The 25,800-nt window shown below is 39.7% G+C and overlaps 1 protein-coding gene across 3 annotated transcripts; it reads right to left on the reverse strand.

The window, feature by feature from the left end:
• Positions 1–177: 177 nt before the first annotated feature.
• si:dkeyp-115e12.6 (centromere protein F) lies at positions 178–25,622 on the reverse strand. Of its 3 annotated transcripts, XM_067599507.1 has the most exons (20): positions 25,416–25,621; positions 22,706–22,855; positions 22,526–22,619; positions 22,230–22,407; positions 20,423–20,619; positions 19,242–19,345; positions 18,848–18,912; positions 18,017–18,278; positions 15,056–15,249; positions 14,257–14,382; positions 13,897–14,025; positions 11,598–11,720; positions 10,373–10,508; positions 8,316–9,790; positions 6,959–7,855; positions 6,388–6,704; positions 5,619–5,703; positions 4,441–5,035; positions 3,276–3,404; positions 178–1,813 (listed from the first exon to the last, which is right to left on the reverse strand). In XM_067599507.1, exons 4-19 carry the CDS (start codon positions 22,389–22,391, stop codon positions 3,289–3,291), a joined length of 4,983 nt encoding a protein of 1,660 aa, XP_067455608.1. In that variant the 5' UTR covers positions 22,392–22,407; positions 22,526–22,619; positions 22,706–22,855; positions 25,416–25,621; the 3' UTR covers positions 178–1,813; positions 3,276–3,288. The 3 variants fall into 3 exon arrangements, with proteins under 3 accessions (XP_067455608.1, XP_067455610.1, XP_067455607.1); XM_067599509.1 differs by lacking the exon at positions 22,706–22,855 and having other exon boundaries at positions 18,017–18,275; positions 25,416–25,622; XM_067599506.1 differs by lacking the exon at positions 22,706–22,855.
• Between the last annotated feature and the right edge of the window lie 178 nt (positions 25,623–25,800).

Genomic DNA, 25,800 nt, shown 5'->3' on the forward strand with positions numbered 1-25,800 from the left:
TAGTTATGTGATTTAAGATTTTCCACTTAAATATCTTGAGGCTATCCTCATTAAACGATGGCACACACAGCCGACAGCGTATCACACAGACATAACGTCTCGACATGAAGTTCACAGCCTGACTTCTCAGACTCGAAGGTGCTCACACAGTAAATTAATCCAAACGGGAGACAACAGTTAAATTAGGAGCAAGCCTTTTTATTCTAGCAGCAAACACAACACAAATACATTCACATGAAAGTGTCCAAAAAAAGGCAAAAGATACACAGTTAGTTTTCCCACTCGGAGTCTGACAATCCCACCTCACTGCCAAAAGACTACAGATCCCAGAGATATGAAGGCAGCTGAAAGGGAGGAAAAGTGTGTGTGTGTGTGTGTGTGTGTGTGTGTGTGTGTTTGTGTGAGGGTGTCAAAATAGCAAATGAATGGCAGTGAATCAGTGCAGTAACAGTTCACTCTGTTCTTACTGAGTCAACAAGCCACGGTCAGGAGAGAACAACTACCTCTAAATAAAATGTAAACATAAAAAAAAGAAAACAAATCACTCCACACTTTAAACACAAATGTGTCTCAAAAGTCACTGGTCTTCAGCACAACAAGGTTTTAACAAACTGGTCAAACCCTGTAAGCATGCAAAGTGGTGAAATCCTCTGTTAAAGGGCAAAATACAAACTGTACATCAACTCAAAACTCATCTACAAAATCTACAGTGTTCATAAATCTGGGCTACTGTTGTCTGTGGCACAGTGACAAATGTGCAAGACAGGAACTCTTTCAAAAATAGATACATCAATCAAATAAATTAAGATATAAGAAAGCAGCTCAATTTCTCGCTGTCCTCCGCTAACAAAATAAAGCGTCACGTTTAGTTTTTTGGCAAATTAACTACTGAGTGCTCGTTAGTGTAAGGCAGAAAAGCAAAGCAGCAGAGGGAGGAGAGAGGGAGCTCAGTGTGTATCACCATACATGGAGCGGAAACCAACGCAGGTTAGATTGAGTCATAGACATGAGCTCGCCCCTCTCCCTCTCTCTCTCTCTCTCTCTCTCTCCCCCCTCCCCATACACACACACACACACACACACACATATACAAACAGTAACATCAAGAAGAAGACACACATGTTCAAATGCACAGCGAATGTCCCACACGCTCACACATTTTTTTTTGTAAACACCCGCGTTCACAACTAAAACACATTCAAGTGTCCATAAATAAGCCACCTCAAGAATTAAACACAAAAAAATAGCACATTTTAACAAACAGGCCTCTCTTGGCTTCACCTTTTTGGAAAACAAGTCAGACTTATCTTGACAGGAGCTTGTTTAGAAAAGCTTCCACTAGGCACTGATTCACTCAGAGTAGACATAAGTTAATTCGGAGTTACTAAATCCTAAACAGTCCCTTTTGAAGAGTACTCGTTAACTTCAAGAAACATCAACAAACATCACTAAATCACTACATCCGTCCTTAAATACACAGGTGGGTGTGAAGTAACTGCATCCTTACAGACAGTAAAGTCTCCACACAGCAGTTAGAGGGTAAACTAGTGAATATTGAATTAAAAACTACAACTAATAAAACATTTTAGATCCAAAGTGGAGATGTGTATTCAGCAAGTGCAGGCTCAGTTACCTGCAGACACACACACACACTCGTACAGGAGTCCCTGTGTGGTTGCAGCACTAACAGATGCTGCTCCTGTGTTGGTCTGAAGGTCCGAGGTGCTTCAGGTTGCTGGTGATCGGAGTGTCTTTGTAAACCTGCTGTCGTCCATCCCAATCAGGCCGCAGTGATTGATTCTTTCCACCACATCTGTAGACAACGTTAATGCAAAAAGATGCAAATGAAACACAGACATTTAGTCTCAATAGAGTCAAAATCTTAACCAAATAAAAAAGACCTACAATAATAATTCAATACAATAACTTCACTAAGAATGTTGAGGGGACAAGTAACTATATTTTTGAAGGAAAAAAAATCAAGCAAATCCCATGAAAAGACTAAAAACAACAATAAATTGATCCTACTAACAAGTATTGTCAGTCTCCATAGACCTCCATTATTTTTTTTAATTCTGTACACACATTCTTACCTGAGCTCACTTTAATAATCTGATGTTTGGTCATCAGACTTTCATCAATACTTTCATCACAAATTTTGCCTGATGGAGGTCTGAGTGTGTGGGATTCTTTGGCTTTTCTGTTCAAGTTAAACTTGAACTAAACTAACTTTTTTAAAGTGTCCAGAAGATAATAAGATAAATCACATGACTGCAGTAAATACTCTGCAGCACCCAACAAATACACGAGTACTTACTTCTGTTTGAGTAACGCTACTGAAACAAACAGTGACCTGCTGTTTAAGGAAATTATTTAGCCCAAAAAACAAACAAACAAAAACTATATATATGTTTTTAAAGATTTACATCTTCAGCAAGAACACAGGGGCTTCAGGTTATTGACTCGGGATATCAGAGAGAACTGGTGTCATTTAATGGGATTTACTGGTAATAACAAAAATATAAGGTATTGGCAGCCTTATTTTTTAATTAAGTCAGATCGCTGCCCTGGAGGCAAAGAACTAGCACGCGATTTAGCAGAGGAACTAGATGAGCCACGTTGAGTTATCTCAACAAAATATGTACAATTAATACTAAACCGTCTCTTTAGACAATTTAATGTTTGGCTGCAAATATGGATTATTTTCATAATCGATTTATCTGCTGATTATTTTCTCATTTAATCGTTTAGTATATGAAATGTTAAAAAATAGTGAAAAGATGGCAGACATCTCACACATTTTCTCAGAGGCCACAGTAATGTCCTCACACACATACGACTAGTAAAGACAGCAAATTGTCACATTGGAGAAGTTGAGGCCAACGAAACTTTGGCATTTTTGCTTAAAAAGATGACAAACAATTAATTGATTATCAAAATAGTTGCAGATGAATTTTCTGTTGATCGATTTATCTATTAATCGTTGCAGCTCTATTGTAATGTCTCCTAAGCAGACAAATTAAAACTTGGCTGCTGCACAAGTATTTCCATACAGTATTACTCTGATATATATACACTGTTAAAAAGCACGAAACCATCTGTGCAGTCACAAGTAATAAAGCTGTGATTTAAATACGTTTAGTCTAAATAACTTGTTTGAGGTTGTTGTTATTATAAAAATTAGAAACCTGTTACAGGAAATTTTGTTTCTTGGGACACAAAATCTACATGAGTTTCCTCATTACTTGATGATGGTCTATGGAAGGTGCCTGTACCTGTAGCTGTGTTTTAATCTGTCTCCTCCTGTCCCGGGTCTTTCTGAGGGGCGGGTACGACAGCCGTTCCTAACAAACCCCTCCTCACTATGTAGGGACATGACGGACCAGTGGGGATGTCTGCAAAACCTGGAGGACAGGAAGAAGCAGGACAGAAGAATAAATAAGAGGATTAGAGCAAAAGAGTAGATAAAAAGGCAGCACACATGACAGGACTTCTGTTTTCTGTACTTTACAAACTCAAAAAGTCATGACTGAGCTTTATAGAGTCAGAGACTGTAACCATGAACATTTAAAAAAAACAAACAAACACTTATATTCCAACATTTGCTTTGTCAGGGCAGGATGCTGTGTCGTGGACATATAGTACACTATACGGCTTTTTTGTCTTTTCCTGACTGTTTAATCACCAGCTTTTAACTTTCAAACAGACCCTCAAACTTAAGGGTGGTTGTCCATTAAAATAAAATAAAATCCTCCAGCTTTGTATGTCAGAATAGAAGCATCAAGAAGACGACTGAAGGTTTTTTGGGGGTTTTCTGCTGTGTGCAGGACATTGCCATCTCTCCCATTAAAGTAATCTTTCGGAAACAATATGAAACTTTGGGAAAGAGGCTCTTTTTCCTGCCAGATCCTCATAAAGATGAAAAGATTAATCAATTTCAGCTCTATGCATTCAGTACTGAGGACTGGGAAAATGTTTAGTCTCGCTTATCAACAAGACTGTAAGCAGACAATACAGTACTAGTCTAGCTCTATTAAAAGTGAAAAAATGTCAGCAAACTCAAACTGGTGCCACAACAAACTGAGACAGCGTCTGGAGTGACGTGGTCTGAGGCACAGTTACAGTTTTAGCTTTTTGATAAGGTGCAACAACTAAAGAATCAACAATAAGCATGAAGAGGCAGTGGCAGTGTAAACACCTGTGCCCAGATTACAGCTGTTTTGACACACTTGGGAAAAAACAAAACACTTCAAATCTACTTTACGCTCTTTTAAGTCTGTTAGCCAACACAGGACCAATACTGTATGTATGTCTGACGCTTCTTTTAACTTAAAATGTCATAAAAATAGTGAAAAGGATTTTGTACAAATTCAATTCAAATCTGAGGTTTTAGAGGTTCAGTTTTCCTCCCCCCCCCCCACAAACTTGCTAATAATTTACCTTTCATGACAACTTCCGGCAGGCCATACGGTTCATATTCGGTGTCGTCAAAAGCGGCTGACAGCTGTGTCCTGTTCCGGCGGATTCTTTCTGCAAGACGCGCCGGGTCAGCCGGGATGGGGAAGGAACTAGTAAACAACATTTTGTCTCCTGACTGTGCCACCCCAGATAGCGGGACAGGAGAGACAGGGGGTGAATCCACTAACTCTTCATCATCATCCTCTTCTTCCTCCTCCTCAGTCTGTGTGTATGCACAGTGGAGTTCAGATGCTGTTGGAGGACTGCGAGGATATAAACTTTCCTCTGTTTGACTGCTCACGCTTCTTGTTTCTGTCCTGAAATCTCTCTCTGGGGAGTCATTGGTTGTGATTATTTCATTGGTTGCTCTGGAAGTGTTTGGTTTGGCCTCAGGAGTTTCTGCTTTTGGTCTGATTTGGCTCTTTGAGACTTTGTGGGGATCTTTGGTGATGTGTTGTTGACCTGTTTTCTCAGATGATGTTTGGAGAAGTTCAGTATCTCTCTTCTCTTTGTGTTGTGTTGGACAGGTATCCGACTGCTGTAAGAAGCTGATCTCCTGGTTTTCTTTTTCAGATTCCTAAATCAAGAGAGAAACAGAAATTAAAGTTTTCCAACAAAAGACAAATACTCAGGACATGTGTTTCGAGTTTTGATGCAAAAGGAAAACTGATAACGCTTTATTAATCCAATTAATTTCCTGGAAAGGGTTGTGTAATTTGGAGTTTTCTTGAAAAACAGCTCTATTTAAACACAATATATTGAGTTATACATATATATCTATGGAAACTTTAATCTCTTTACATGTTGAATAATATGCTTCCCCGACAACAGATTTCACATTTTTGCATGTTCAGCTTACTTCCAGTGCCATGACGAAAAGACTCTCCAAGTTACACAAACAATTATTTGGAATTATTTAAGTTGAAGTGTACCAATTTAACACTGTCTCTATTCTCCCTATAATTAGTACAAAATTACATAGTTCTTGCAGAAACGTCCTGGGAAATTCTTAGGAAATTACAGACCTGTAAAATAAAGCGTCACTGGAAACACAAATTTAGTCCTTATTCCTAAAATATTCCAGGAAACCTTGAAGAGTCTTACAATATCCTACAACACATTTGGTCGTCTGGTAAGTCATTATTTAAAAAAAAGCTCACCATGTCAATCTCGGCAGTGTCCTGTACTGAAGTCTTTTTTGAAGACTGGAGACTCTTCGGTTCAGAGAGGTTGCTCTGCTGCAGTCTTGTGGTAAAACAGGAAAAAATATTAATTCAAAGCAGACACAAAAGAAGACAGATGAAGAACAAAAGCTTTTCTATGATCAAAGATCAAACAGTAAAAATATAAAATTATATACAGTACTGTGCAAAAGTTTTGGGCACTGTAGATGTTTAGATGTTAAGCAATACCATCAAGGAGGCCTCTGATCAGACCCAAATTTATTCTGCAGCATGACAATGACTCCAAACAACCAGAGTCATAAATCTCTATCTTCAGTTACAAAAGGTACAAGGAGTCCTGCAACAGATGGTGCGGCCCCCACAGAGCCCTGATCTCAACATCATCGAGTCAGTTTGAGATTACATGAAGAGATGGAAGCAACTGAGACGTCTAAATCCACAGAACAACTGTGGTAACTTCTCAAAGATGCAGGAGCAACTGACCTGCCAAGTACCTTGAAAAACTGTGTGCAGGTGTACCGAGGAGAACTGGTGTGTGTGGTCACATCAAATATTGATTTAATTTAGGTTTCTGCTGCTTTGTATGAAGTTAATTGATAAATAAAAACTATTCATGGCATTATTATTTTTAGTGGCTAAAACCTTTGCACAGAACTGTAATTACAGTATATTTGAAATGAGGATAGTAGGCTCAGAAGTTATAAACATAATTCTGAACACTCCCAGCCCCGTGTGAGTGTGTTACCTGGAGAACATCATGCGACCCTGAAGTTTCTTGGTGGAGCAGGACAGGAATAACTCATCTTCTCTGATGACTGTCACATGACCGGGGTTCTGGGGGACACCCAGAGGTGCTGGTTCCTGATGAAGAATGTGGGTCATGTCATAAGTGTGCTGCTGGCTTGAGACCTGGTCCTGGATCTCAGACTGGTTGTCTTTGTTGGGAAGGATGTGTTCAAATGTTGGGGCGGGTTGAGAGGCTAATCTCCAAACAGCCAGCTCCTCGTTCTGCTGCTGGGTCTCCTCAGAGAGAGCCCGAAGTTTCTTCTGCAGCGCCACAACCTGGACAGGAGAGAAAGGACAGGATAGACTGAAATAAACACAAGATTCTACTAAAACTCACTTAGGAAAAATACATATTTGTACTGTATCATGCCATGTTTATGTCCAAATACAACTGGTGGAAAGAAAACTAGGTTGACAATTTAATTTTCTCAAATAATATATAAATATTTTATTTACAAGACATGGATTCAGTTTTCAAATCCCATATTTTTGTCACTCTTGTTTGATATGACACTGTGAAATATCACTACCTGTTGCTCTAGATGGTTGATCTGAAGCTGAGACGCTGCCTCAGCCTCTTCATCAGCCTCAGTTGTACTTTTATCTTCCCTTTCTAAAACTTGTCTTTCATCTTCACTCCTTCTCATACTCAGCAGCAGAGACTGTCGTGCTTCAGTGGTGATGTCACTTGGCACATTAGTTGTTTTCTGCTCCTTTGAGCAGGACAGAGTTACATTTCCTGTGTTTTGGTCTTGCTCCACTGGGTCTTCTTGGTTTTCGCTGGCAGCGTGTAGTGCTAAGTTGTTTGTGTCTGAAACCATCAAGGCCTCAATTCTTTGTTTCAGCAGCTGATTCTCCTTTTGGAGAGCGAGTAGTTCTGTAACTACGCCTGTTGTTCCTCCATCTTGACCACACTCAGTCTTCACCCAAGCAGAGTCATGGTTACTTTGAGTCTTTTCAGAGTCCAGTTCAGAGTCTTGACGCTGAGCCTCTGATAATGCATTGCTTGCATTATCTACTTCACTGTTGATAGGTGTTGGTTTTTTAGCATCAGAGGTCACAATCTCTGGTTGACTTGCATCTTTTTGTGCATGAGAGTCAGTGTCAGTCAGTGAGGTTGTAGTGAAGAAGGTAACAGCTGACTCCTTTTCCTGATTTGGTTGAAATTCAGGGGAATCCGCTGAATCATCTCGGCTTCCCCTCTCTCGCCTCTCTTCTTTTGATTCTTTCTTCTCTACCTCTTTGACACCTATCGCCTCTCCCTCTCTTCCAGCCTTGAGTGCTTCCAGCTCTTGCTTGCAGCGCTGCAGTTCCTCTCCCTGGCTGAGGAGGGTGCTCTCCTTCTCCTGTAGCTCAGCTAGAAGTCCAGAGATGTGCTGGCTCTGGTTCTCAAAGGCCATGGTTAACTGTTTGGTCTGACTTGTCACCTAAGAGTAAAATAAAGATTGAAGGAAAAGAGAAATTGTTAAAAAAAAAAAAAAAAAACCAGACCAGGTCCTTTGCTGTGTTTTTAGAACAGCTATACAACACATAGCAGAATTTATATATCTATCTTTTGATAAATCTCTGCAATAATACCTGAATATTATTCTTCCACATGGCAATATCATTCTTCAATCTGTACCTAAATATTATGATCAGTAAGTGAAATATAACACCTGAATGTATTCACAGGTGTGCTTTTACCAATGTGCAGTATGGATGTTCTCATGGAGGCATAGCTATACGTTTTAAAATTGGTCCAATAGTTACTTTGTGGAGTATGCTACTGAGAATTAAAGTGTTATCATTTAGTAAATGAATAAAATAAATGTGTTTGTATCTCATTAATAGTTTTACTGGGACTGGACAAGGTTTATGGGCTAAAGAATATCCACCCTGATTTACCTGGTTCTGCAGGGCTTTCAGTTTAACCTCGCACTGGTTAGCACGATCTGTCTCCCTTAAGTTTTCTTTCCGTAATCGTTCCACCTCCTTTGTCAAATCACCGGGGGCAGAATCACCCCTCTGGCACTGGAGGTCTGAGACCACTGGCTTTGTTTGCCCCTCATCTGACAGATGTGAGTGTTCAGGATCTATCATCGTTTGCTCTTCTTGGATAAGATCCATTGTTGCCTGAGATACAAGTGTGTTGCGTTGGTTGGTGGACTGACAGAAGAGGAGATGCTGCTCAGGTGAAGGGAGGAGTTTCTTTTCCCAGCCAATGATGTTGGAGTTGAGCTCATCATTATGAAGAGTCAGATATGGCAGCGGGCTGTTGGCTACTGAGAGTTTGTCCTCTTCTAATGAGTCTTCATTTCTGCTGCACTTTAGTTCCTCCAGTTTGGCCTCAAGTTCTGCCAGTTTCATGTTCAGCTCCGTCTTTATGTGTTTATCTGAGTTTATTATTTGATTCCGCTCCTCTTCCTCTCTCTGTCTCTCTTCTCGTTCTAAAGCTAACTGGGCTTTAACCTCTGCTAGCTGCTTCTTCAGCTGGATATTAAGTTCTATCATTTCGCTCTCCCTGTCTTCTTGTGTTTTCTTTGTTCCCTCCTCCTCCTCCTCCTTTCTCTCATTATTTTCTCTTTCTTCCCTTCCTCTCTTCATCTCTGTCTCCAAAGCTGACAGGGCCTTCCTCAACCTTTCTGTCTCAGCCCTCTCCTTCTCCAGCTGTGCTTTCCATTCCTTGTCCTGCTCGTCTTTCTCCACACCCTGGCTGGCATGTTTTCGGCTGAGCTGTTTCAGCCGGGTTCTGGCTTCTGACTCAGCCCGTCGTTGGACCTCAAGGTCCTCCAGTCGTTTCTGGAGTTCTTCACGCACATCTTGTAACTCTGAACGTAGTGTGGCATTCTCCCTCTGGAGGTCTTTGGAGGGTATGGCCTGCTCGGACTTGAGAGGCGGTGTCTTATCAGCAGAGTGCATCAACCTGCAGTTATCACCATCCATGGAAGTCATGGTGGGTGTAACAGAAGTAGACTCAGAGGATCTGCACAGTACTTGATCAAATGAGGAAGGCTTGTTTGTCCCAGAGCTGTCACACTCCATCGTCTGATTTCTACTCTTGTTCTCCTCATCGTTACTTCCTCTTCTGTGTCGTCCTCTTTGCAAACGCTCAGAGTCTTGTGAGATGAGGACAGTGATGTGTTCAGAGTCTATGCCTTCGCCTGGCTCTCTGTCAGTGGGGTAAGATGCTGTAATCTCTGCCTTTCCCTCGTACTCCTCCTCTTCTTCCTTTTCCCTCGTCTGCTCGGCTCGGCTGGTGGCAGGCCTCTTTGTGTAAGTTGACAGTCGAGACTGATGAGAGAGGGAAGGTTGAGGGGAGAAGCTCTGTCCAACAGAGCAATACTGGGCCGGTTGTAGAGGTACTGGGGCAGCTTTTTGCTCTGAAAAGACAGACGGCAGAATAAAAGATTGTTTTTCTAATACAACACAACACATACAATAAGAAATAATTAGCTGGATAAAAAGCTGTAAATAAAGCAATTTTTTAATTATTTTTTTAAGTCCATTACTGGAGAAGTTCAATGTATTTTTATTTGAGAAAATAGGTGATCTATTATTAACCAGCAGGGGGCAGAATTGGGATGAGAGACTTGTGCATTAAAAGGGAATTAACATGGTATGTACTGTGTAGCATACCTGCATTTCAAGTGCTTTATCATCAGGACTATAATGAATGTCCACCAATTATTTAAAATCAAAAATGAATTTTATTTACAAGGAATCCACCAAAGGACACATATCAGCAAGTGTTTCTCCTGCTGTTGTATCTTTAAATAAGATACTGAATCCCTACTATCACCTGACCTCTGACCTTCCCATGGAGGGAGGAAAGAGAAAACGTCTCTACAAGATCTCCAGATCAATAACGTATCACATTAACATAATAATCAGTTAACACCCTATGACTGATAAATCTCATAGATGTCTCCTCTCTCCCACCCACAGCTCCCTCCTTACAATACCTTGCAGTTCTTTGAGGAGACGCAAGGCGTCACCTCGCTCCTCTGCCAGTCTCTTCCCCTCCTCCTCCAGAACTCGCTCTTTCTTCCTGCTCTGTTCCAGACTCACTGCCACACCCTCCGCCTCACGCACCGCTTCCTAATGTGAGGATAAATTACAAATGAGGTGGATTAAATCCAGTCAAATGGAAGTTGGCTCTACTTTTCACAGTAAGAACTGAATTTATTTCAGGTACTTACAAAGATTCAGATCAGTTGTTCCTACAGTAGTCATCACAACATTTATCATACATACAAATCATTCCTCAGATGTTTTACAGAATGTGAAATATTTGTTGTCTTTGGAGCCTCTAAATGGGCCTGTAATGATTTATGTCTGCCAGAGTTTATTAAAACATAGCCACTAATAACTAGATGAGAAGAGTGTGCAATATTGCCAATAGTCTAATTTTAATACTTCCACCTGGAATATTTGTACTTGTGCAGCAGGAACTCCAGATGACAGATAACTGTGTAAGAGCTGTGTACTAAGAGCTTCATGTAAAAACAGTGTCACAACAGTTACAAGCCAGAGACACACAAAACTAATGCCACCTGTTTATTACAAGGTAAACATGTAATAAACAGCCACTGACAAACTTCTTTGCAGACTGTATCAAGCTTTGGTCTGGTATTTTAACGTATGGTTTTAGCAAAGGCTTTCTGATGCATACAGACACTAGCTTTTCTTGTGTGCAAGTCGCAGTGGGAGTCAGAGAGTATTTTCCAGGTTGGTTTTTTTTAGTACAGTGCGATTAAAGGAGGTTTATTCCCTGCCAATGTGACCGGTAGGTGAGGCAAGTTATGAAACTAATATCAGACAAATCCTTTGGCTGTCGTCTGGAGTTCATTTTTAGCTCTGTGAAATCCTCTCTAATGCTAAACCATTATTGAACATAATACAGAGAAGCTGTAATTTAATCATCATTTATTTACAATTTACTTATTATCAAAATCTTACAGACTGACATATGGTACATTAAGGTGCTGTTAAAAAATTTACAGAGTTCATCATATGTCCACAGCTCAGTTAATGAATAATTGATGCATATAGACCCTGACTCACTAAGCTCAGCACTGCCACCAGCCTGTGTATGTGTGTGTGTGTATGTGTGTGTGTATGTATGTGTGTGTGTGTGTGTGTGTGTGTGTGTGTGTGTGTGTGTGTGTGTGTGTGTGTGTGTCTTACTGTCAGTTTGGCTTGTGTCTGTGCCTCTTTCTTTTGGCTCTCTTGCAGCTGTCCCTCCGTCCATTTCAGTTTCTCTTTCAGAGTCTCCAATTCTTTATCCAACGCCTGCTTCTGCAGAGACAGCTGACACACAATGTTTTGATTCAGTGGTAGCCAGAAAAGAAGAGACATTAAATCAAAGAGGATGGGAGGGAAAAGATATGAGAAAAAGGTGAAGAATAGCAGGTGAAAAGAACAAAGAAATTGAAAAATGAATGCCTGTCTTGATATGGGCGCAGCAGTCAGGACCAGTGAAGGGAACAGGAAGCAGGAGAGCAATCAGTGATCAATAGCGAGCACAAGCAGAGTCTAATGTGTTTTTTTACCTCTGTGGGGAAACAAATGAAGACTTAACAGACTATAGCTGATTGGCTTCCCACCAGTTCTTATAGAAAATTCAGACGACAAGCAGTTCTTAAACAAGTGCTACTTAAAAGCTACTGTAACAGCATAGAACATTTCTTTGTAATCTAATTATATCTACTAATCAAACAAATCAGTTAATATCTGTGTTACTTTCATCAACTTTGTTAGTCTTGTGTATTATGCTAACTACTCATCATGTGGAAAACATTGATATATAAATATATGGATTCTGAGTAGAGTTTATCGTACTAGAATAAGCTGTCAAAGTGGTAAATATAGCTCATAGTGTCAATTTAATTCTGTAGAATACATGTTTTATGGAAACCTTTGCAGAATGTTTTTATGTTGGGCTGTAATGTGGGCTTTGGTCTACAACACTGACGGACCACATGACTCCAAGTGAACCTACATGATCCTCTCAGGCTTTAATGCAAAGGTAATTTTAAGAGTGGTGTAAGGAATAACCTTTGAGAGAAGCAGCAGGTGATCTGTAATTCAATACTTTTTCCCTGCAACAACCCAACACTGCTCATGAATTGTTCCTATATGCCAATCGAACATGTGGATCATTTTGATCTCTCTGGAATTACCAGCTTTTCGTGTTTTTTGGGAGTTATGCAGATCATAACCAGATTGTTTCAAGGTAGTAATGATTAGTCTGCTGTGCAATAAATCACATTGTGATTTATTGCATTCAAATATCTATAAAATAATCTATAAAATTATTACTTATGCTGTGACTGAAACTGCATGCATGAGCAAACTTTAAAAACAAGGCAAAATAAAGAAAAAAGAAAAAGGAAAATCAAAACTGCAAACACAAATTCCACAAAGAGCTATGCAAATTGGTCACTTGGGTCACATGAACTGTGCACTATCAGCAGTTGAATGTCACTTGAACACAAACTGTGCCTCTATTGTACGTAGTCGCTGTGGCCTTATCAGATATAAGATAACATCTGTTTGGTTTACAAAGGGCTAACAGTAAGGTTTTAAGGGACACTGTGGGTAGACTTGACTCTCATTGTTTACAGCATGTTTAAAAGCGTAGGAATCGAAGTCTGAGGAATAGTTTCTTTCTTTGTATGCATCAAGAGGCTCAACCTTGACTTGAGATTAAAATTTGCATTATTGTTCTGCTGATAAAAAGTAAATAACACAGCATTCCTTCACGTGTGAGTAATTTAAATGAGAAAAAAAAAATAAATCACAACACCACGTTTTGCTCATGCGACCTGCTCCAAACACACCTTCCATCTTCACCCTCATCCCGCAGTCATGCCTTCACGCCTCTGTTACTGAGAATGCTGACTTTCTCACACACAAGTTTTGAGTTATACGTTTGTTTCACGCTTCCATAGCAAAAGCATTCTGCAGTGTCAAACGCAGTCACACCGTCATTACCTTCGTCGCTCAACCTTTCCACTGGGGAGAAACCGAGAGGAGAGGAGAAGGAAGGACGAAGCGGAGAGAGGAGAGGACAGGAGAGCAGGTTGGGAAAAAAAGGAAAATACACACAGAGAAAGAGAGAGTGAAACAGAGAGCGAGAGAAAACAACAGGGGCATGAAACAAGCGTGGGAGAAGTGACATAAGTTTATTGACCTTTGATACAAATAATACAAGTCCCAGGAGAAAGAGGGCGAGAGGATAGAGACAGAAAAAGCAGAAACGAGAAGCAGGAAATAGCTGAAAAAACAGATCAGACGTATGACACCAAAAAGATAAACAATATGTCCAGAATATCATTTTGGTCCTGTTTTAAGTGTTGATACAGAACTGATTTAAAGGTTTTATCCTGAAATCGTATGAAAATGTACAGTCCGGTAGAGAGCTTGTTCTTTACCTCATCTTGTGCATATTGTACGTACATACATTGTGTGTGTGTGTGTCTACCTTGTCAGCCTGGGCCTGCAGGGCATTGTGGAGTGTCCTGGCCTGCTGGAGCTCCTGGTTGAGCTTATTCATCTCCTGCTGATGGTGCTTCTCTAGACACTGTCTTTCCTTCTGAAGCTCCAACAAATCCTGCATGCAACAAACACACACACACCAATCTTCAACTGTAATGTGGGACCCAATTATTTCTTTCACAGAGAGAATGGAAGAAAATATGGATGCCGTTTGTGTCCAAGCAACTTGAAACTGTGTCTCGCTTCCTTTGATTGTTATATCTCTTGTTAGTGTTACATCTTCCTCTGTTCCTCTCAATCTGTCATGTCCTGTCCATTCATCCCTCCATCCATCCATCTCTCTCACCCTCTGATTTTGTTTCTCCAGCTCTTTGGTGCGTTGCTGGTGTTGCAGTCGGCTACTCTCAGCATTCTGCCTCTGACACTTCATCTCTTCTTGTAGCTGCTTCAGCCTCTGCTCTCCTCTTGATGCCTGAAAAAAAACAAAAAACACAAAATATTCTCTTTTATATTGATAATACAATGCATTTTTGTGTTCATAACTTGATGCACTTTTTAGTGTTTATGCCTGTGAAAGATATTGCAGGTATGGCCATGTTTGTGTCTTTGTGGAAACATTAAGTCACTTCACAGAAGCTATTGTATTGACTTGTTTTTATGTGTCTTGTTTAAGGCATTTGTTGTATTGTTTTTGATTTGTTTACCTTGTTTTAATCCTGTAATGCTGATTACGAGTCTGCATTTGACATTAAGATCAGGAAAGCATTAACATTTTGAGAGCTGAGCATAGTGACTCTTAACAAACAAAACAATTAATGGGAGTATCAGTGGCCTCTCCCAGTCTCTCCTCAGCATTGTTCATTGTTTCCAAAAAAGGTAAGATCACACTGAATATCATCTGGATTGTTTTACAGCCCTGAACAGGACACCGTCTTTACAGCTAAACCTTTTCAAAGTTCCTATCGATAGCATATGGTGGAGCAAGTGTAATATTTCCAACACGTTTGTCCTTTTCAGGGAAGCTGAAGATGAATGTATTTACAAATGAAGCTGACACCCATTTTATTGGGAATGTAAAGCACTAGTATGAATCACAATCATTTGTTTTCCGTAGTTGTACCACCAGCAATCGTTATAACAATTACCCGTTCACTCTCCTGGGCCATACGTGTGTGTGCCAGGCTGAGCTCGTCGCGGGCTCTCTGCAGACTGAGGTCCCTGCTGGCGATCTCCTTCTTGCTCTGCACCATTTCGTTCTGAGTCGACTTCAATGCCTCAGCCTTCACACGCAGCTCCTCCTCCAGAGAAGAAATGCGACTCCGCAGTTCTGACAAAGATACTGGTGGATGGAACAAACACACAGAAACGCACAAGTTACTACACTAATTTGGGTAAAAAACAGGTCTCAGAAAAACTAATTTGAATTTTGAAACATTTTAATTAAACATTACTGAGATTATAATTAAAAAAAACAAAAAGAATCACCAAAAGTAGGTAATTGAACATAGTTCTAAAACCATCAACAGGTGCAAGAAAAAGAACGACAGGTTATCAATTCTTACGGGACAGGAAGACCATTAGCGATAACAGTGTCGCACATACACTCCTCAAATCCTTCTTCTACTTATCTAAGAGTGGATGTCCCATCACTGCATAATTAAGAATTATGCCTCTAATAACTTTATTTTCTGTACCAGTTTTTTGTAGGTTTTAACTAATAATATTTTGCATTATTGCCGCTCGTCTTCCAGCAGAAAATGATGCAAACAAATATTGATTAAATTGTGCAAATGTTTTGACATTTGAATCCCAAAAACATTTGGAACAAAAACAAAAGAACATTTGAATCCCAGTGTAGCAAGGACTCAACTTTAAATGGGTAAAAGTTGACCAAATGGTTGGACGGCAACGGCGAAAACAAAAGAGAAAAAACACTGTAAAAAACACTTATGTAAATCTTCGCTGCTGTGTATCAATGAAGTCTAAAATACCAAAAAAAAAAAGAAAAACACGACGCAAAATTATTAGTAAAGATATCTTTACTTTGACCACCACATGTCGACAACACAACAGCAACACTAAGTTGGGGTCTTCACAAATGGGGTCAATCCATACAAATGAGGTCAATCCATACAGACTTGCTCATTGATGGCCACAGCTGCTGTATGATACACTTTCACAAGGCCTGCCGATATCTGAAGCCAATGCTGAAATCAATTTTCTGTCTGTCCCCCATGTTGTTTGTGTATCTTTTCCTATTTGTACTACTCCATAAAAGTATCTAGCATTGTCACAATCATCATCATCATCACCACCATGTGGCTAAACAAAAAGAACGACAATCTACCAATAGAAATGTATGTTTTGTAATGTTTTGTAAAATATGTCTATGGTGAGTCTAGCAAATACATTAGTAGATATCTGCCTTTAAACATATGTAAACAATTTATTGTGCTACTAATAAATATAAGTTATTTTCTTAATACTACTTTCTGTACTACCCAATTAAGAAAATCTCTATAAAAATGTTTTTCATAATAAGTATGTACAACTTATATGATTACAGCATATTACAGTGGGGAGGAGCATTATAAAAACACAAACACACACACAAACAGCACCTAGTCAGCCAAAAAAGCACACCTAAAGAAAACACTGCACCACCCCTCCCCCTCTGTGTCCCAGCAGCTAAAAGAAGCATTTATTGTTTCACATTGAACTCTCCCCTTCCTCTGAACAAACACACACACACACGCACGCACACAGTGGAGCAGAGAGAAAGGGGAGTGTTATATCACAACTATAAAGTGTATCCAGAGCCACTTCTACAACATGAAGCTACACTGAGAGCAGGCAGAGGAGTCTCCTGCTGAGCCACTGATTTCTACACAACCTCTTATGTAACAAGTGTTTTTTAAGGTTACGCAGAGAACACGAGATGTAGGATGACCACATTGATTTACTTATACTGAGTTTGCTATGGTAGTCGCATTAGAGTTAAAAACGACGCCTAAAACAGATCAAATTTTATCATTTGGCCTCGTAACTCAGCCCAAGATCACAGCAACAAATAAACTCTGGTTATACTTCAAATGCTGTGTAACTGTCAGTATATGAAACCTAATATAAATGTACAAATCACAAACATTTTAAGGGATCAAGATAGTTATATTTATCATTCAATACTGTCCATAAATCTTAAAAGAAAACCAAAACCAACAATACTTTGATCCTACTAACAAGTGCAATATTGTCTGTGCAAACATAGGTCTCATTGTTGTCTAAGAACTAATGAAAAATGAGCCTCTGTGTTGCACTGGGTGACATGTTCCTTCATTCTAATATAATGCTACATAAACTACAGCGCCCACATTCCTACCAAACAACAGTGCCCAGCTGTTTTACTAAGCCTTTAAAAATCTATAAAACAATACATGTTTGACTTGTTTTTATAGATTTAAGTCTTCAGTAGTGAAGAAATGGGCTTAAGACTGAGTGCCACAGACGAGGTAGGGATATCAAAAGGTATTTATAAATGGGTTAAAGCATTCCTGGTTTTGTTCTTTTCGTTGGATTGACTGACAATAAGAAAAATATAGAGAAATTGCCCTTTGGCTAATAATAGTCTATACTGAGTTCTTCTACCAGTTTGCTATCCTTCAATGAAAATTCAAGACCAGCTATAATCGAGCTTTTGCTGCTGTGGCCTCGGGCTCTGGATCAGGCTGCGTATTGACATTAGTTTGATCAACAATGTTGACTGTTGTAAACAACATCTGTATTTGTACTCGCAGCATTTGACTGAGGTCTGCAAAACCCTGTATTAGAGTGGACAAGCATCCAAAATCAAAGGCTAAATTCTGGCATTTAGGACTCTGTTTAACTCAGTAATTTGAATTACTGAGTTAAACAGAGTGAAACTGAGATCTGCTCTTTTTACTTCAGTTCATGCTGGGTCCTGGTCTTAGTACAAGCTACTTCAATAATCCTGCTTTAGGAGACAGGCTGCTGGGCTGAGCCGCATGTGTGTGTGTTTATTTTTTCAAACTGGGCAACACTCAGTCGTTTCCATGTTTCCAAGATAACCATTTGACATCCCCACTCACTGTCTGTTTGTGTCCCAGGGTCCTTCTCCTTCCCACAAACCCCCTGCTCTGACTGGGCATGACTGATGTCAACGGCGGGCGTCTGGGGAGAAGACGGGGATCGTCTCTTGGCTGCCTGCCTCGAGTCATCCCGTTCCCACGGAAACGCAGCCAAGGGAGTAGAGAAGGAGTCCGATTGGTCTGAAGGGTGGCGGTGGGGTGTGCTCTTGTGTTGCTGTCGTGGCAACGAGGCCGTAGGCATGTCTGAGAACTGGAGCCGCTGCTGAAGGGAAGAGAGGGATTAGACAAAAAAGGAGAAAAAAGGGCGTGAAACTGAACAGGATGTCAAACTTTCTTTTGCAAAACTTTTTTGCACTGACAACATGGCTCCAGGGTTAAAGCTCTCTTTCGCTTTAAACTAAAAACAACATTTTACTGAAGCATCACTGACTCGTGTCGTATTTATGAAACTTCCTGAGTAAATATTAGATTTGTGATGATGACCAAAATATCTTTCTTAAGGGAGCTCTGAGAAAAGCCACAGATCACTTGTACAGTAAAGGTAAACCATAACAATAATTCAGCATTTTCCTTCTTTTTCTATTTTACCTTTTTTTTTAAAAAAAAAGGAAGTGTATGTATTTTTGCTGACAAACAAGGAGCCATGGTGACAAGATCATAATTATTTAATTAATAGTTAGTTAAAAGACGGAATAACTGAAAGAGAGTGATAAGAAGAAAACAAGAAATGAGCCAAATCCTACAACTACAGAACAGCTTTCAGCTAAAATCCTCTTTGCTCTTAGATTAGCCAGTTTTCTGAAACACAACCAACAACATGCTGGTACTTACTCGGATTTGGAGCGCCCGGTTCTGTCCTTCATCTCTCTGCCCTGACCGCTCCTCCTTTCTGCTCCCTACAGGGCAAAAACACAGCATATGGACTGGACTTACCAAATCCTAGTACCAAATCCTAATCACTAAAGCTGTACAGCACGACAGCGGTGAAGAACCCAAGTGGTTTCATGAAAAGAGAGGAAAGAGAAAATACAACAGTCTCCAGAGAGAAGGGTCGGGAAAGGACACGAGCTGAGGGAGTTCGTTTATAACCTCTCTGCTCATTTGGGACTCTTGTGGTTTTCTGTTTAATTTTCCACATTACACATATTGTGCAGTGAATTAATAAGATAGGAAAGAAACCATTAGAGAGAATAAACACACAGGTCATTAAGTTTCAGGACTGTACCATTGTTTTCCCAGGGCGAGGCTGTATTCCAGCAGGGTGTTGAGAACAGAGTGGTGTCTGCCGACCTGCTGCTGTTCTGCAGCTTCTCCAGTTCTGCCTCCAGCCTGCAGGGACGGAGGTCAGTGTGGGCAACGAAATCGAAAATAAGGATCAGATCAAACAGATGACAGTTTGGTTTATGAATATGTCATCATAAACTTGAGCAACCGGTTTCATGCCATCTAAAAAAAAATCATGTATGAAAAAAACCTGATGCATATCAAGAAAAGCATCTAGTGGGTAATTTTTAATGATAGCCATGAATCTTATTCTGGACCTAATGGCCTCAGTTTAAAGGAATATTTTGACATTTGACACAGAGAAACTGGAGTTAGATGAGAAGATAGTAATCACTCACATGTGTCTGTTAAATATGAAGCTACAGCCAGCAGCTGGCTAATTCAGCTTAGCACAAAGACTGGAAGCCGCTTTCAAGAAATAGCACATGAATGCAGTTAGAAAGACAAATTGTTATTTTTACACTTTGGTTTTCAAAGGGATTTTAAAAACGAAATGTTAACTAGTAGCTTTAGAGGTGCTGGGAGGCAGATTTTGTTTTGCTGCTTGGACTAGCTTCATATTTAACAGACAGATATGAGAAAATATTTAACTATTCCTTTAAAAGATGCTAAACTAGCACTGGAGAATATAAATGTAATTTAATTTTACATTATAGATGTACAAAGTTAAATTTTATAATACTGATACCAATTCAGAGTGCAGATCTATTACTTCAACTGTATTGTTATGATGGTTTTATATTGGATTAAGTGGACATTATTGGTCATTAACTGATGCATAATTGATTTTCACATATCAGAGAGCTTAAACGACTTTCTAAATGTGCAAAACTTGGCAGAAAATCAGTTCTCAACAGTCTGATTTCTGATGTTGCAGATGTTCTCCCAGCATTCTGAAAATTATCTGTTAAAAACATCCCAGATCAAGTACTCATATTTCATTAATAAATAACATCTCACTGCTACATTAAATTTTAATACCAACTCTGCTGTTCTTACTGAGAATATAAAACCTCCTACAGAAAAACGAACAACATACAAGACAGATAAAGACAGGGCATTTGACAGAAAAGCTGTCCGAGCTGTTCCAGCTGTTGTGGCTGATTTTTTCCGGTTGCTGACCTTTTGACTTCCTGTGTGAGTTTGTTGTTGACGGAGCGCGAAGCGTCCAGCTGGCCCTCCAAGGAACATACTTGGGCTTGCTTGGTCTGAAGATCCTGGGACAGGCGCTGGCCGCTGGTCACTGCCACCTTGGCCTCCTCCCGAACACTCTGGAGCTCCCTGTGCACAGACTGGAGCTCTCCCCGCACCTCCTCATACTAGGCAGGAGGGGAGGAGAAGAGAGGAGAGGAGAGTGATTTTAATGATAAAAGTGGTGAAAACAAATAACAAATCCTACTACAGATGATTAACTATGCCAGTGTGTTGCAGAATGATATGGTGAATGTTATCAAATATTTTGTACAACAAAATCTTATTAACAAATTGTTGTAATAACAACGTTGACTGTTTCTGGAGACAAACTAAACTAGGTTTTGTTTGGATGCTGAAAGCTTATACAGGTTAATATCTGTAAACTAAAGGAAAACAAGAGTCTACAACCATGTTAGCGGCTCTGTGAGGCTGTACTTCAGCACAGCCTTGAGCTAAATGCTAACAAGATCACATGACTATGCTAACATGCTGATGTTTACCATGTTCACAGTTTAACATTTTAGCATGCTAACAGTCTTTGTACCATAAAGTACAGCTGAGGCTGCTGGGAAGGCTGCCTTATTTTGTACATCAAATTCAAGTTCTCACCACTGTCCACATCCCTCACACTGGTCAACACCTAACTCCTCCAGCTCCCTACGGTCTGCTGATTCCCTTGGTGCATTCAAGAAACGCCTGAAAACTTCCGTGAACAATTCAACACTTGAGCCCCTTCCTCTTTTTAGCACTTTGTTGATTGTTGTACTTCTTTCTTGTTGCTTATGGTATTTCTTATGCACTTGCCTACATTCAGTTGTTTCTTACTTTATATATTAGCCTCGTGGTTGTATGCCTCCACCAACCAGTCAAGTTGCAGTTCACATCCATGTCTGTTATATAATAGTCATATAATATTTGTAGTGAAGACTTTGAAGGAATTTAATCTTGGGTGCCCATCTAGAAACTGTGGTGATTTTATTGGCATCACTAATTCAGTATCCGTTCAAATGTGAAATATGGTCATAATCTCTCCTTCTGTTCCCGAGTTATTGCGTTGAATCGTGGCCATAAAAGTGTTTTCACAGAACATTATGATGTCACAATGAAGTTGACCTTTGACCTTTTGGATATAAAATGTTATCACTTCATCATTTTATCCTATTGGACATTTGTGTGAAACTTTTTCATAGTTAGCATATGAATTCTTGAGTTATAGCCAAAAATGTGTTTTGTGAAGTCACAGTGACATTTGACCTTTGATTGCCAAAGTCTAATCAGTTCATCCTTGAGTCCAAATGGATGTTTGTGGAAATTTGAAGAAATTCCCTCAAGGCGTTCATGAGATATCACGTTCACTTTCAAATGGGAAGGACGGACAGACGGACAGACAGCCTGAAAACATAATACCTCCAGCCACGGCTGTTGCTGGCGTGGAGGCATGAAAACTTCTGTTCTGTCTATGCTCTCTCTCATTGCACTTGTACCTGGTCAGCTACTTGAGAATTTGTACAACAGCTCTTTCAGTCGCTGCCCTCTAACGCTTGATTGTCTTGCCTCACTTGTAAGTTGCTTTGGATCAAAATGTCTGCCAAATGACAAAATGTAAAATGTAAATGTAACTCTTCTCACTACCAGTGAAAATGTTGAAAATACTAATGATATGATTCATAAATCTTTGTGATTCAAATGAATTTTTTGGGTAACGGCATCATATAACCAACATAGTTGCTTTTACCTTCACAGTTTGTTTTTCAAGGCTAGTATTGATGTTGTCCAGCTGCAGCTGTTTCTGCTTGTTCTCTCTGGACAGACGCTCCTGATGGACCTGCAGCTCCTTCACCTTTTGCAGGACCCGTCCAGACAGCCCCACCGTCCAGTCCTCCTCAGCCCAGCTCATCTCTCCCTGTCTGGGCCTGACAGAGTGGAAAAATAACATCAGCCACACAATGCAGACATTTAATTAACTTTTACCTTTACATTTTAAGTTTGTCTGCATAAAAGACAGAGTGTCGAGACAATGTGAGAGCTGACCTGTCCTATTCCTGCCTAACAGATCCAGAATCAGACAGTTCCTGGAGCCATGGGAGTCAGCAGCTGGAGTGAAGGAAACAGCAACAAACACAGGCTGAAAGAAAGAGGAAGCACAAGATTGTATATAAGGTACAGGTAGTCGTGCGTCATGTGTGTTGTGACAGAGAATCCAATCCATACCACATCTATCTAAATAAGTCTCAATCATCTGCGCCTCTGGCTCCGAGTCCTGTCTTGAATATGTTATGTTGCCGAGGCTTTGATCCCTCAGGGAGACGCTGGTTGTCACCGCTGGGCAGCTGTGACTCAGTGTTTTCCAACACAGATGGCCTGCAATTTTCCAAGAGCACTCTTCAAGTTGAAAATAAAATCCCTTCTCTCTCAAACCTATGTAGCAGCAGTTACATGTTCACATAGAATTCAACATTTTTGCTCAAAATACTTCACATCTGACTATTTTAGAGTTAAATCTACAAACACTACATTTGCTAACACTTTGTTCATGAGGATAAACACCGACAAAAGCCCACACACACAAGAACAAGCAGTATTAAAAGTGAGAGTGTGTCGGAATGAAGAAAAGCCTGATTGAAAACGACGGCCTGACCAAACCTGTAAAAGTTAATTCTGAACTCAGTTTTGACATGCACTCCAGCCTCGAGGCTATTAACGCCGCAACTCCAGTCACATGGTTTCTGTCATAGTTTACAGGTTGTGTCACAGTGTTTACCTGTTTCTGAGGACAAGAATGGCAGGAATACACAACTGCACTGACAGAAGTGTTAGTGAGACAAGCAACAACATAAATCCTACAGTAATCACAAAGACTGTTAAACAATATGTTAGAGGGACTGCTTCAAAGTGAGTTTGTATGTGATTTCATTAGGGTGACATGTTAAGTGTTGTGTTAATGAGAATAAGATGCTGGTTGGTTAAGAGGAAGCATTTAGTTTAGTTTATGGCTGCAGTTATCGGTTATTCTCATAATCTATTATTCTATCAATACATTGTGATTCATCTATTTATAGTTTAGTCTCTAAAATGTCAGAAAATAGTAGAAAACGGCCTTTTGCAAATTCCCAGAGCTCAAGGTCTTCAAATTGCTTATTTTGTATTACCAAAAATTAAAAACTTAAATGATGTAACTACAGTTGCAATGATTAGTTGATTAATCAATTAGTTGATTGGCAGAAAATTAATTGGCAACTAATCTGATAATCGAAAAAATCATTTTAGTAATTTTTAAAGTAAAAATGCCAAAGCTTCTAAATTGTGAGAATTTGAAGCTTTTCTGTGCCATACATTATAGTAATCTGAATATATTTGGATTTTAGACTGTTGATCTGACAAAAAAAGACATTTGAGCTGAGCTTTAAGAAATTTTAACAGGCATTTTTCTCCATTTTCTAATATTTTATAGACAAACTGATTAATCTGAATGAAGATCGTAGATAGATAATTTCTATCGCTGTCCTTGGTGTTTTGATTGATTGACTGATTTTATTTGACAAAATCATTTAAAAAAGAACACCAGCACTGCCAGGGCATTGAGTGCTTACATAAAGGTAAAGTCAGGATAACACAATAAAGCCCTGAGGCTTATTTCCATTGTGGTCCCCAAAGGGAATTAAACAGTCTACCAACCATTTGTCAAGATGGACACAGGAATTCAACATCCGACTTCAGATGTATTATAAAATAGGAACTTAAAAACCAGAAAACAGAATCTTGTACACAAACAACATACATTTCTTTTTAAAGAAGCAGACACCACCCAAAAAAAATCATCTCACAAAAGTTATTTGACATTGTTAAAGATGCAAATATCAGTGGATTAAAGGGTAAATCAACATATTGATCTATCTCGAATCCATGTAGGAATACTAGCAGCACCTGTTAACCTTTGCCACACCTCTTTAAAAAAGGAGGCAGCCTTTTCCATGGTACTAACATGTAGGCATTTCAATGCTTTTTGAATCTATAAAGATTTAATCAAGTTTGTTATACTGGCCCTGCTATTTTGACTATGACCTTTCCCCGTCTTCTATGCATAGTAAAGACAGAAACCAAATGTCCAATTGTCCTAATGTACAATATACTACAGCATATCAACATCACTGAACATTGTATATTTTGCAAATAATATACTATAGTCATAGTTATATCTCTGAACTCTATTCTACTTTTTAGTTATTCTATTTATTTTTCATATGAGTTAAACTATTTAGTTATTGTATATAATTTAACCTTTAATTTTAACAGCATGTAAATAACTATATTTCACTGGTTAATAAGGACCTGCTTCAAAGGTCCCAAGATATCTTATGACCTGCAACTCAATCAGCGCTTACAAAGAAGTGTATAAAGTACAAACTGATTAATTGCTTTCTGCCTGTAGCATTTTTATTTGACCTGCCTCATTGTTTTGAGTTTTGATTTATGTCAAGTGGCTGCTGTAACTCATTAACTTCTCTTTAAGATTATTAAAGTCAGTCGATAACTCTATTAATCATTCTATATCTCTCCATCTATCTAAACTAACTAACTAACTAACTGTTCATCAAGTGGTTAAAAGCAGGTTTAGTTAAGTCTGTGGTCAGAGGTGGCAGACATCCAGAAGTTGGACATTGGCCTGCCGCTGTTACCAACGTCTGATCACGAGGTTCACAACACAACAAGAGACAAGAAATGACAACTTCAGGATCACAAGCAGCTGGATTTCATCATTCATCATTTTAACGTCCATCCTGAGCAGCAGTGTCAGTGACTGAGCCCGCCGAGACAGACTCTCCTCTGTCGGTTGTTTAGTGTCTGGTTCATCAGCGGTCAGTAGCTGACACTCAACTTCGCTGTGATGCTACAAGCTAACCCCCTCACTAAAGCTACTTACCATTCAGTTTGGAGTTACAAAGGGCGCCAGCCGCAGGGGAGAGGCTCACACTGAGACGGTGCTCCGATACCGTTTAAAAGTAACAGCAACCGCCGGTTATTCACTATATGACGAGCGAGTGGTCGCTTTTAATCCGAAACAAAGCGAACACGTATCGTTAACTGACAGTTTTCATATCCCATAAAGATGCCGCGCGCGTCTCATGCCGCTGACAAGCCAACAGAACGAGACAGAGTCGTTGTGGCACGAGGCGGGTTGGGCCGGGGGTTAGTGACGTAGCAGGGGGATGTTTTGGGAAAAGTCCTCGCGGGCGGAGTGAACCTCTGATGACCTCTAGCGACAAAAACCACAACCTCAAGTCTAACATATCAACGGTTACACTTCA

This window comes from Thunnus thynnus, chromosome 9 (genome assembly GCF_963924715.1).
Source record: "Thunnus thynnus chromosome 9, fThuThy2.1, whole genome shotgun sequence".
NCBI classification, from domain to species: Eukaryota; Metazoa; Chordata; class Actinopteri; order Scombriformes; family Scombridae; genus Thunnus; species Thunnus thynnus.